Consider the following 14,234-nt stretch of genomic DNA (forward strand, 5'->3'; position numbering starts at 1 on the left):
TTAAATCTACCAGCTGCTCAGTGAGAAAAGAGAAGGCTTTCTGCTCCCCTAAAGATTTACAGCCTCAGAAACTCTAGAGAATGTTACTGAGTCAGGACTGACTCCATGGCACACAACAACAATCACCACCACCCATCTATACGCTGCTGTTATGTGCTGTCGAGTTGGTTTTGACTCATCGTCACCCTATGCCAAACAAAATCAAACACTGCCTGATTCTGCATCATTCTTGCTATTGTTATTTTGAGCCCATTGTTGCTGCCACTATGTCAATCCATCTTACTGGGGGTCTTCTTCTTTTTCACTGACCATCTACATATCCGTTTTCCAATGGCTGGTCCCTCCTGACAAAACATGTTCAAGAGCTGAAGTCTCCCATCCTCAATTCTAAGAAGCATCCTTCTTCCAAGATTGATCTGTTTGTTCTTCTCGGAAGACCAAGGTAATTTCAATATTATTCTTTGATATCATAATTTAAATGCATCAAATTTCTATAATCTTGCTTATTCATTGTCCAACTTTCACCTGCATATGAAGAGACTGAAAATACCATAGCTTGGGTCTGGCACACCTTAGTCCTCAAACTGACATCTTTGCTCTTTAATATTTTTAAATGTTCTTGTGCAGCTGATTTGCCTAATGTAGTAAATACATCAATTGAGTTCTTTTCTTTTCTTTTATGGTAAAGCAAGCAAGGTTTAATATACTGGGTATACAGGAGACAAGGGGACTGCAGATCATTCAAAGACTGTCTCTCTAAAAAGAAAAGGAAAGAGAATTTATAATGATCGTTTGCTTTCTTCATATATGATGTTCTTTTTTCTTTTTTTTAACTTTTATTGTGAATTGAGTGAAAGTTTACAGGACAGATCATCAGTTTTACATTCAACAAATCATATTTGTTTCATTGCAATGATTACAAACAATCCCCTCCATTTACCATCAGTTAACAGCATTTACCTGTATCTGCTCCCCCCCCTTTTTATGTACACATTGTTGTTGTTGTTGTTGTTATGTGCCGTGGAGTCGGTTCCGACTCATAGCGACCCTGTACAGGGTTTCCGAGGCTGGAAATCTTTACGGGAGCAGAAAGCCTCATTCTTTCTCCCGTGGAACAGCTGGTAGTTTCGAACTGCTGACCTTGCGGTTCGCAGCCTGATTCGTAACCACTACGCTACCAGAGCTCCTAATGGAGGTGGTAGCTCAAAATACCAACAGAGAGGGAAGGAATCTTCACATCAAATATCAGTGCTATCCCTTAGGCAACTTAGACATTGACTACCTAAAATGAGGGTGTGATAAAGGTTCGAAGTGATTGGTATGTACACATACCACACACAAAATATACGTTTGTTTAAATGTCCAGAGATAACCTTTTGCAAGTCAGCCTTCTGTTCACAGGCACACAGTCTTTCTCATTCCATGGGCCTAGAGTCTTCAGCTGCTCTCTCTATGCCATCGCCTCTGCCACCTTTTCTGTTTAGGATCCCAAGTTCCACTTATGTTCTTCCCTCTTGATGGTGCTAACGTCCTCTGTTCCTGAAATGAAAGCTTAACTACTCCCCCCTTTTAGTTACACATCTTCTACATTTACAGTTGTGACAATTACAATTAGTCCTGCTAACAATTACTCACAATTGAATCATAAATTTTTATCCCCATATTCCTCCACCCCCTTTCACCAGACCCATCTAGACAAGAGGAAAACTATTCAGTGGGAAAACAAAACAAAAAAACTATTCAGTGGAGAGCCTACACTGTTTCACTGGTATCCATGTTTTCATCTTCGGGTACTATATCAATGTTCCACTGGGATTCATAGTATTTTCAGTAGCTAGACATTCAGCAGTAGTCTGTCTCTCCTTTTTCTTACTCTTTCCCTCGTCTGGAAGCTCCACTGAAACCTGTGCAACAAGAGTGGAGCTCTGGTAGCATAGTGGTTACATGTCAGGCGGCTAACCTCAAAGTCAGCAGTTCAAAACTACCAGTGGTTCCACAGAAGAAAGGTGAGGCTTATTGCTCCTGTAAAGATTTACAGCCTCAGAAACCCTATGCAGGGTTGCTATGAGTCGGAACCAACTCCATGGCACATAACCACCACTATCAAGGATGACCCTGCTGGTATTTAAAATACTGATCATGTAGATTGCAGCATCACAGTAACACACAAACCACCACAGTACAACAAACTGCCAGAGGTGTGGTAGAATATAATGTTACCTGGAGGTTTTTTGTAAATGTTCTTTATCAAGTTGCAAGAGTCTTTCCTATTTCTAGTTTTTGGAGAGTTTTCCTCATGGATGAATATTGAATTTTGTCCTATGATTTTTCTGCATCATGAAGTGATTATACAACTATTCTTCTTACATCTGTTCAATGGCAATTTGCATTATTAATTTCAGAATGTTGAACCAGTCTTGCACCCCTGAAATAAATCTCACATGCCACGATGCATTATCCTCCATATTTTTTGTTTGATTTTAAATGCTGATGTTTATTTTGTTAATGATTTCTTGTCTGTATTCATAAAGGATGTTTGTCCTGCAAAGGCTGGCAAACTACAATCCAATGTGTCAACTATTTGTATTTATAAGAAAATTTTTATTGAAAACAGCCATTCCTGTTCATTTTCATATTGCTTATGACTCTATGTTACAACAAGGAGCTCTAGTAGCGTAGTGGTTACGAATCAGGCTGCGAACCTTAAGGTCAGCAGTTCGAAACTACCAGCCACTCCGTGGGAGAAAGATGAGGCTTTCTACTTCCGTAAAGATTTACACTCTCGGAAACCCTGTACAGGGTCACTATGGGTCGGAAACGACTTGATGGCACTTAACAACAACAACAACAACAACTATGTTACAACAGCCAAGTTGAGTGCTTGTAACAGAAACTATGTGGTCTGCATGCCTAAAATATTGGCTATCTGGTCATTTAAGAAAAGCATACAGATTCCTTGCCAAAGAAATGTTTTCTTACAATGTCTGTTTCTGACTTTGGTGTCAGAGTACTGCTTCATAGAATGAGTTGAGAGATTCCGTCTTCTTCTATTTTCTGAAATTGTTTATGTAGAATTGGCATTATTTCTTTCTTAAATATTTGGTAGCATTCACCAGTGAGGCTATCTAAGCCTGCATATTTTTTTTCTTTTTTGAATGATTTAAACTATGAAATTAATTAATTAGAAGCATTCAGGTTATTTTTCCTTCATGATTTCAGATTATTTTTCCTTTGTGAGTGTACTTTGATAGTGTTTCAAAGAATTTGCCCATATTAACCCAACTCAATTTTCAAACATGAGCATAATCTTATTTGTTGGTTTTTTTCCTGCTATTGTTTTTTCTCAGATCTGCCCCTCCTCTCTTCTACCCCAGCCAACAAAATCTTCCAACTGCTTGATTTGGCCACTGGGAAGCCCTGAAGGGAAACAAAAGGGTGAAAAGAAAGGGGATGCTAGGGAGTTTCTTTCCCTTTTTCTGTACTTTTGTGCTGCATCTCTTTCATCGTTCTGATTCCAGTTAACAGTTCTACCTTTTCCTATCCCAGCTCCCTCAAGATTGCCTCCAATGACTCCAACACTTAGACTCCAGTAGGATATTCTTCCTTTGCTTTTATTAATATCTGGTTTGCCTCATTATTCTACTTGACTTTTTGTTCTCACAGTATTTCACAATAAGTGAAGAGCAGGTAAGTAGATTTTAATAACAACAACTATGATATATTCAAGGCGCTCTGGTAGTGGTTATGGGGTTGGGCTGCTAACCTCAAAGTCAGTAATTTGAAACTACCAGTCATTCCACAGGAGAAAGATGAGGCTTTCTGCTCCCTTAAAGCCTCAGAAACACTATGCAGGGTCACTAAGAGTCAGAACAAACTCAATGCACACCACAACCATTATACATTCAGGACTCCTGGTGTGGTGCTGTGGGCTAATGCACAGTCAAAGTCAAAGTCAGTTTGAACCACAAGGTCGGTGGTTCAAGCTCACCAGTCACTCCTCAGAAACCCTATGCAGGGTCGCTATGGGTCAGAACCGACTGATGGCACAGAACAACAACAACATTATATATTCAGGACTCTTGGTGTAGGATAAGCACCAGATTGTGAACCACAGAGTAGGCAGTCAAACCTACCAGCTGCTCCTCCAAAACTTTACACAGGGGTTGGAACCAACCTCCTAGACTTTACACTACAGGTTGGAACCAACTTGACAGCACATAACAACAACAAATTATATATTAAATGGAGTCTTGGTATGGCACTGAAAGTAAGTACTGGACTGAAAGTTCGTTTTGAACCACAAGTTGGCAGTTCAAACCCACTAGCTGCTCCTCAGAAATCATATACAGGTTTAATGGAGGCTTAATGGAGTCCTGGTGTGGTGCTGTGGGTTAATCATCTGGACTGCAAAATCAGTTTGAGCCACAAGATTGGAGGTTCAAGCTCACTGATCACTCCTCAGAAACCCTGTACAGAGTTGCTATGGGTAGGAACCGACTCAAAGGCACTTAACAACAACAACATGAGGCATCACTGACTCAACGGCACTAAACAAGAACAGTTGTATATTCATAATGTTGTGACTCTGTAGGATAAGCACTGGACTGCTAACCACAAGGTTGGAAGTTTAAGCCCACCAGTCACTCCACAGGAGAATGCCTCAGAAACCCTGCACAGGATGGCTATGAGTTGGAACCGACTGGATGCTCTTAATAGCATTATATAGTCATAGAATAGAATGTTACTCATATTAAAAGGAATAAACTGCTGATATACATAATAACATAGATGGTCTAAAACATAGTGAGCAGACTTCCAGTTGGCATAATTTCTCTGCTGCATGTGACTTTGTCTTTCCAATTTTAACATATTTAACAAGTCTAAATGCTTACAGACTAAGTGGGAAAGGAAGATGCGTGCTAAAAAGAGAAAACAGAATGCCCCAAATAACTTCAACAAAGTTAAAACTATTCTCAAAGTAGATGGTGATGTTTTAATAAAAAGTATTCAAGAGATAACAACCATTGTGATACGGAAACATTGCCAAGAGAAACTGCAACATGAGGTGAACAAAGAAAACGATGACATGAAAATAGAGACTGATATTAAGAGAAACAGAGTCTTCTAAACCAGCATGGACAGTGTCCACTACGTATAACCTGAGGCAAAGAAAAGAGTTGAAGACAAAGTGAGAGAAAGGGAAGGGAAAAAGCAAAGCAAAAGTGGAAGGCAGCGAAATATTTCGCTTGTAGACTCTTAAAAACCGGGGAAAATGCTACATGGGTCAGATATTTAGTATAAAAGGTATTGATTTCAGCTTCCATCAGATGAAAACTATACTTTGACTTTTCTTTGATTTGAATCCAATGTAACTGTGAGACCAAGAAGAATCCATTTTGCACATAGGCTTAAGCACGTCCTCTGGTTCCAGAAAAAAATCACAAAAATGTGCCATGTTTATATTATATATTTATAAATAGCCCTCCATCCTCAGCAATAGTCAAAATAGCCATTAGGTTAATGCTAGATGTTTCCCCTTATCTTAGCCTAGCAACTTAGACCACCAGTAATAACCAATTAGATTGTAACATTTCATACCTTGCTAAATACCAGCCAATCCAAAAATTATAAAGCTGAAAAACCCCAAGCTTGCATAAAAACTCTATAAAAACACTGCAAACTGGGAGTTCGGGGCTTCATCCTAAATCTGTTGCGTCAGATGTGGATGGAGTCCGAGCTCGAGCTTGAATAAACAATCTTGTGTACTTGCATCGGCATCGGCTCTTTGGTGGTCTTTGGGGACCCCGAAATCTGGGCATAACAGTAACTTGTTTGTTTTGATAACTTGAATGCTTTCTTTGGCAAATGAATGTGATATTAATACTTTAATTGAATGCTTTCTAGTAATACATATCAGACAAGTATTAATCTGATTATAACTGTTTGTTTTTAATAACCTGATAATTATAGTCAGCAAATCTAAAATATTATTTACTGACAAATTTAACCTAACTCAGATTTACATAAAGCTATTATGCAAACATGATTAAAAAATATACCGTCATTGGATCTTATAAGTGGTGCTTGTTTGGAGTTTTGAGTTTTGTATAATTCATAATAAAAGGTGTTTTGTGTGTAGAACACAAACATAGTAAGCAAAAGAAGATGTGGACATAAGAGTAGATACTGTGTAATTTTATTTATATGAAGTCCTGGTGTGGCGTTGTAGAGGAAGCATTCAACTGCAAGGTGAGTTTGAACCTCAAGGTCGGTGATTCAAGCTCATCAGTCACTCTTGCGAAACCATACACAGGGTCACTATGGTAGGAACCGGTTCAGCAGCATTTAACAACAAGGTAGACATTGGTGGCACTGTGGTCAATCACTTGGATTCTAACCAGAAGATGGTGTGGTCGTGGTAGAGTGCTGTCGAGTCGGTACGGAAGGTAGGCTATTCAAAGGCCACCAGTCTTTTTGTGGGACAAATGTGGCAGTCTGCTTCCATAACAATTTGTTGTTGTTAAGTTCTGGGGGGGGCACTCTGCTCTGTTCCATAAGGTCTCTGAGTCAGAATCTACTCTATGTTAATGGGCTTGGGTTGATTGTGGTTCAAGGTAGGCAAAACTAATCTATGCTTGACAGAGTGGATTTGTGGTTACCTTCAGTGGGGAAAGGATTGTTTCCAAAGGAACACGTGGAAACTTTGGAGATGATGAAAATGTTCAGTACTTTGATTTTTGTGGTGCATACATTTGTCAAAATTCATCGGAATGTACACTTAAATTGAGTATATTCATTTCATGTAAATTGTATTTCAATGAAGCTAATTTTTAAAAGGTAACCAAAAATTTGATAGAAGTGGGGCAATGATCACATTTTCAGAATAGTCTTAAAGGTGTAAGTTACCACTGGATAATTCTAATGTGATCATATTTGCATGTTAGAAAATCATTCTGTTGGAAAAAGTGACTAGAGACAATGACTTGAAGAGTTTATTAGTGGTATATGACTTCTGGGCATATGGGGCATGTAAGACCATTTATCATAAATGTGTTGTGGCACCCATCTGCACATAAGTATGATTTTCTCTAGAGTACTCAGCAGAAAGAAAAGGGAAAAGAAAAAGACTGTAGGAAAAAGGTGGTAGTGCTAATCTATGGTTAGGGTTTTATCACCTGGAAAAAAAATGTAGTAGAGAAGCAACACAGCAGGGCAGCTCCTAAAGTGCTTAACGTGATGAGATCTAAGCAGACAGGAAGCTGATAGGTTGGAAAACCAGTAAGGTCTCAGGAGAGGAAAGATCATGATAAGATAAGAAGGTAGGGGTTGGAGAAGGGAGGGAGAGGTTGTGATCAGTGGCATATTTAGAGTGATGACAGATTCCAAGGGATTTTTTTTTTTTAAGTAAGCTATAGAATGAACACTGAAATTATATAATCCAGTGAAAATGGTTTGTTGTTGTTGTTGTTAGGAGCCATTGAGTTGGTACTGACTCATAGTGATCCTATGCACAACAGAACAAAACACTACCAAGTCCTGGAACAACCTCACACTATTGTCACGCTTGAGCTCATTGATGTTGTCACTTGGCCAATCCATCTCATAGGGGGTCTGTCTCTTTTTCTCTGACCCTCCACCTTACCAAACATGATATCCTTCGCCAGCGACTGGTTTCTCCTGACAATATGTCCGAAGTATGAGAGACGAAATTTGGTCATCCTGGCCTCCAAGGAGCACTCGGGCTGCACTTCTTCCAACACAGATCTGTTGGTTTTTTTGGCAACCCATGGCACTTTCAATATTTTCCTCCAACACCATAACTCAAAATGCATCAATTCTTCCGGCTTGAACTTCGGTAAATTCTCTCTCAATGTATGCTTGCAGCCATTTCTGTATTACCTTTAGTAAAACTTTACTCTCATAGGATATAATTCTGTGAACAGGGTAAAGTATATGAAAGTGTGTATAGTGCTGTTATTGTTGTTAAGTGCTGTTAAGTTGTTCTGACTCAAAGAGACCCTGCGTAGGGTTTCTGAGGAGTGGCTGGTGGGTGTGAATTGCCTACCTTACAGTTAGCAGTTTAGTGTTTATTCTACCAAGACTCCTAGGCTACCATATAATAAAAGGGGAAGATCTTTTAGATTTATTTACTTGTAAGTACAATCTTGTTGTTAAGTGACATTGAGTCAGTTCTGACTCATAGTGACCCTGTGTAGCGTTTCCAAGGAGCGGCTGGTGAGTTGAAATTGCCTACCTTGCAGTTCAAACCAACCTTGAGGTTGAGTGCTTATCCTATAGCACCATACCAGGAATGCAGTAAAATATTACTAGAAGAAAATACAGAAACCTTGTAAGATTTATTGATTTTGTGGGGGAAAACTAGGTATCTGGGAGATACAGAGGAAAGAATATTTTTTACTGTATTCCTTTTTATTAGTCTTGGACATTTAACTATTTGGATGTTACTACCTATTCTAAAGGAGCTCTGGTAGCGTAGTGATTACAAATCAAGCTGTGAACCGCAAGGACAGCAGTTCGAAACTACCAGCTGTTCCGCGGGAGAAAGATGAGGCTTTCTGCTCTTGTAAAGATTTACAGCCGTGGAAATCCCGTACAGCATCGCTATGAGTCAGAACCAACTCCACGGCACATTACCACCACCACCACTATACACACTAGGAGTCCTGGTGTGGCACTGTAGAACAAGCTCTGAATTTCTAACCACAAGGTCAGAGGTTCAAACCTAGCAGTCGCTCCTTGAACACCCTATTGTTGTTGTTGTTAAGTCCCATGGAGTTGGTTCCAACTCATAGTGACCCTGCACAGGGTTTGGGTTTCTGAGGCTGAAGATCTTTATGGAAACAGAAGACCTCATCTTTCTCCCGCGGAATGACTGGTAGTTTCAAACTGCTGATCTTGAGGTTAGCAGCCTGATTTGTAACCACTACGCTACCAGAGCTCCTTTGAAAACCCTATACAGGATTGTTATTCGTTGGAACTGACTGGACAGCACTCAACAATAACAACATTGCATAGACAACTCTGCTACAGAAGACCCATTTAAGTGTTAAAAAGCAAAGACAGATGTATCTGAATTATGGTTTGGGCTAAGAATATTGAATATACTACAGACTGCCAGAAGAACAAACAAACCAGTTTTGGAAGACATACAGCTAGATTACTCCTTGCCTTTTGTAATTTGGACATGTTATCAGTAGAGACAAGCCCCTGAAGAAGGACATCATGCTTGGCAAAGTGGGGGTCAGTCAAAAAGAGGAAGACTCACAATGGCTGCAACAATGGGCTCAAACATAGCAATGATTGTGAGGATGGAACAAGACTGGGCAGTGTTTTATTCTATTGTACAAAGGATTCCTAAGAATTGGAACCAACTTGATGGTACCTGACAATCCCAACAGCATATATGAGCAAGTGCTCATATAAGCGAAGTAAATCCTGTTTGATTTGTTTCCAACAAAATATAGAACACCATTTTTTTAAAAAAGGAAAAGGGATTCTAGATTTGATGCTATTCAACTGTTAAATATTTGTTGTTGTTGTTGCTGTTGTTGTTGTTGTTAGGTGCCATCAAGTCGGTACCGACCCACAGTGACCTTATGCACAGCAGAATGAAACACTGCCCTATCCTGGGCCAACCTCACTACTGTTGCCACGCTTGAGTCCATCAATGCTGCCACTTGGCCAATCCATCTCGTTGGGGGTCTTCCTCTTTTTCTCTGACCCTCCACCTTACCAAACATGATATCCTTCTACAGAGACTGTTTCCTCCTGACAATATGTCCAAAGTATGAGAGATGAAGTTTCGCCATCTTGGCCACGAAGGAGCACTCTAGCTGCACTTCTTCCAAAACAGATCTATTGGTTCTTTTGGCAGCCGATGGCACTTTCAATATTCTCCTCCAACACCATAATTCAAAGGCATCAATTCTTATACGGTCTTCCTTATTCATTGTCCAGCTTTCACATGCATATGAGGTTATTGAAAACACCATGGCTTGGGTCTGGTGCACCTTAGTCCTCAAGCTGATGCTTTGCTATTCCACACTTTCAAACGGTCTTGTGCAGCAGATTTGTCTAATGCAATATGTCGTTTGATCTCTTGATTGCTGCTTCTGTGAGTGTTGATAGTTGATCCAAGAAGAATGAAGTCCTTGAGAACTTCAATCTTTTCTACATTGATAAGAACATAGTTTATTGGGCCAGTGGTGAGGATTTTTGTTTTCTTGACATAGAGATGTAATCCATACCGAAGGCTGTGCTCTTTGATCTTCATCAGTAAATATTTTAAGTCCTATTACTGAGCACCTATTGTTCTAGTGTTGATGAAAAATTATAAATGCTATGTTACACATACAGGTTGCCTTAAAGCATTAAAAAATCAGGCTAACTAGTTTTTCACGGATAAAGAGGCTTGCAGAGATATTTGGATTGTTTGCTTTATAATCAAGTCCTGCTAATGTAAACCAAAAGCACAATTTGAACTAAACATGCATCCTTCACTCACAACTAATTATAAAGCAGGCATTTCAAATCAGCATTGAGCTAATGTTTTTAGAACAATTATGTAATTTTCAAAGTCCAATATCTGTCAAGCAAATCACCAATTTCCAGTTCATTCTTATTTAATATAAAAAAATCAAATTAGTAAAACGCTGTTTCACAGCTGTCTTTATATTAAACCATACTCACGAGTACATAGCATTTGGGGTTTGTTGTGGCATAGACAAATCAAATGTTATTTTTGTTCAAATACTAAATAGCAATACTAAGATTTTATTTTGAAGTTCTAATCTGGGCTTCATATAACCTCAAATTTTAACATTTATCTTTTTAAAATATATTAATATTAAATTTTAAAAGTTTCTAAGGGAAAGGGTTGATTTCCGAGAGCATAGTATTAAATGCACATATTTTAAAAACTACTTTTGTGTGTGTGTGTTCAATTTTATCCACAGTTTCCTTTGGTAATATACACTTAATGTTCCATTTATTTTTAAATTCATCAGAAAATCAATCATGATGGATCTGTGACCAATACAAACATTTCTGAATTCTTTTAAAAACTCAGTTAGAAAAGTCATTAAACTAGCTTTTTGTAAAGATAATTATTAAATGAATGATAATGCATTTTTACTCCTTATTTCAATTCTAAAATACATATCCAACGTCACTTATTCTTTCTTGTGCCATACAGTAATAACATTTAACAGACGTAGCTATTTATTGCATTTTTGTTGTTGTTGTTAAGTACTGTGGAGTCGGTTCTGACTCATAGTGACACTGTGCAGGGTTTCCGAGGCTGTAAATCTTTACAGGAGCAGAATGCCTCACCTTTCTCCCGCACAACAGCTGGTAATTTTAACAGCAGACCTTGAGGTTAGCAGCCCAATTCGTAACCACTATGAAAATATTAGTTCAATTATTCAACCCTCAACAAATCACAAATCCAATTAAATTATTAATAACCATTCTTAATTCAATAACTGATGAAGTAAATATATAATAATCATTAAAAAAAATTTAGGATTACTTTTACATTTAAAAATTACTAAAAGAATTACAGTGAGATAATGTCAGAGACTATGCTTGGTAACTGCTGTCAAGGTGATGAGGTGCTATAGATTTAGTATTAAAACCTACTTTTGATAACTATAGTAATTTTAATTCAATTTGATTTAATAATTTCTATGAATTAAGAATGACCAGTTCAGCTACAAGGGTACTTCAGAAAGTTCATGTAAAAATAGAGTTAAAAGATAAGGGAATTTTCCCACAAACTTTTGGAAGCCCCCTCATAGTAATATACTTTTAAATAATAATTAGTGTTTCTTATATTAATAAACTAGAACGTTTAGTAACAAACGTTGATCTTTAAAAACCTTCAAAGAAACCTGTTTCTCTAATAAAAAGTATATAAATTACTCAAATGAATTGGTACATAACCAATTGTTGTTGTTGTCATGTGCCATCGAGTTGGAACCGACTCATAATGACCCCATGCACAGCAGAACGAAACAATGTTCCATCCTGGGCCAACCTCACTACCGCTGCCACACTTGAGTCCATCAATGATGCCACCTGGCTGATCCATCTCGTTGGGGGTCTTCCTCTTTTTCTCTGACCCTCCACCCTACCCAGCATGACATCCTTCTCCAGTGACTGTTTCCTCCGGACAATATGTCCAAAGTAAGAGAGACGAAGCTTAGCCATCCTGGCATCCAAGGAGCACTCTGGCTGCACTTCTTCCAAAACAGATCTATTGGTTCTTTTGGCAGTCCATGGCACTTTCAGTATTCTCCTCCAACACCACAACTCAAAGGCATCAATTCTTCTACGATCCTCCTTATTCACTGTCCAGCTTTCGCATCCATATGAGGCTATTGAAAACACAATGGCCTGGGCCAGGTGCACCCTAGTCCTCAAGCTGACATCTCTGCTCGTCACATAACCAATTTAATCAAGGTAAATTATCAAGAAACAAGTATGATATGTTGGATCAGAGGATTTTTAGTGCTAGTGTCTTTGCCCTTTGGCTAGCATAGTGGTTACGAATCGTGCTGTGAATCTCAAGGTCAGCATTTTGAAACTACCAGCTGGTCCGCAGGAGAAAGATGAGGCTTTTTGCTCCCGTAAAGATTTACAGCCTCGGAAACCCTGTTCAAGGTTGATATGGGTCGGAACCGACTCCAAGGCACTTTAACAACAACAACTGACTTACAATGAAGGTGAGTAGGACTTCAGAAGAGTCTAACTTCAGAGCTGGATTTGTTTGTATTTCAGTCCTGTCTATTATTCATGATGGCTGAGTAGGTGGATTGCTTCCATTCCTGTTAGCATTTTTCCTTGGATTTCTCTTTGTAAAACGGGGAAAATAATGCCCATCTCCCTCACTGGGATAAAAAAAAATAAGATATTTATAAGAGCATCTTGGGAAAAAACCCTAACACACATACCCTGTAATACATTTGGGCAATCAATCATGAATGGATCAAAGCCTAGAAATTCCACTCTAATATGTTACACAACCACCACTCATCCATTAGCTTGTTGTGCTGTGGTGGTTTGTGTGCTGCTGTGGACAGCTTTCAACTGAACTTCCAGACTAAGAGACTAAGGAGGAGGAGAGGTGGACTACTTCTGAATGTGTAGCCACTTAAAACCTTATGAATAGCAGTGGAACATGGTCAGATAGTACCAGGATATTGAATATTGAAATATGATGAATAGCACCAAAATTTGTGAGAGCTAATGTGAGAAGATGAGCCCCTCAGGTTGGAAGTCACTTAAAATGTGGCTGGGAAAGAACTGTCTCCTCAAAGTAGAGTGGATCATGATACAACTGGAGTAAAGCTTTTAGAACCTTCATTTGCCGATGGGTCACAAAAATGAGTAACAGCTGTAAACATCCATTAATAATCAGAACACGGAATGTACAAAGTATAAATCTAAGAAAATTAGAAATTGTCAAAAATGAAATGGAATGCATAAACATTGATATCCTAGGTATTAGTGAGCTGAAATGGACTGGTGTACCCTGCTGGGCAGTCAATCCAGAAGTAGTTTGTGAAGGCCCTTGATGGAGCTGGTTTCAGTGTCTATGAGAATCACAGGGCAGCTGGGGGCAAGGTGAAGGTTAAACGCTGGTCTGGTGACTCTGTGGGTCCTGTAGGTCTAGAACCTAGCCCCCCAGAAGCACAGCATAAAAGCTGTGCACCAAAGTGGCACAAATGACCCCTGCCTCATACAGGTGTGGCTCTCAACCATGTGGTTCTGAACTCCTGGAGAGCAGGTGCTGTGCTGGGGGTAGATGAGGGTGGGAGCTGACTACAACTCTGGTCACCAGGAGAGCATGGGGAAAAAGAAGGAATTACACCTCTTCCACTGCCTGTGTAAATCTGCCCTGCCAGATCACCATCTGTTGCCAAAGCTGCTCACAGGTTCAAGATGGTCATGCCATGTCTGGCCAGCCATTCACCAGTTAGTCTCCCTCTCATGCTACCTTGCTCAGCTTCACCTCCCAGCAGGCACTCAATCCACTTCTCTAACCTTTCCTCTACAGTTCAAAGTTCCAGAATTTTTATCTATGTCTGTTTCATTTAGTCTCTTGTATTTTTGTTGTCCACCACTTGTCTGTCAGTTTGTCATACTGTGGTGGCTTGTGAGTTGCTGTGATTCTGAAAGCTATGCCACCAGTATTTTAAATACCTGCAGGG

The 14,234-nt window shown here is 39.2% G+C and overlaps 1 protein-coding gene across 1 annotated transcript in view; it reads right to left on the reverse strand.

Moving 5' to 3' along the window:
- Positions 1 to 3,343: 3,343 nt before the first annotated feature.
- The window catches only part of LOC102832563 (chromosome unknown open reading frame, human C4orf21), a 160,912-nt gene continuing 150,021 nt past the window's right edge, over positions 3,344 to 14,234 (reverse strand). Inside the window, 1 exon segment of the mRNA XM_006872257.1 lies at positions 3,344 to 3,417. Coding sequence (XP_006872319.1) covers positions 3,344 to 3,417 — 74 coding nt within the window.

This window comes from Chrysochloris asiatica, unplaced genomic scaffold (genome assembly GCF_000296735.1).
Source record: "Chrysochloris asiatica unplaced genomic scaffold, ChrAsi1.0 scaffold00188, whole genome shotgun sequence".
In the NCBI taxonomy this organism is placed as follows: domain Eukaryota; kingdom Metazoa; phylum Chordata; class Mammalia; order Afrosoricida; family Chrysochloridae; genus Chrysochloris; species Chrysochloris asiatica.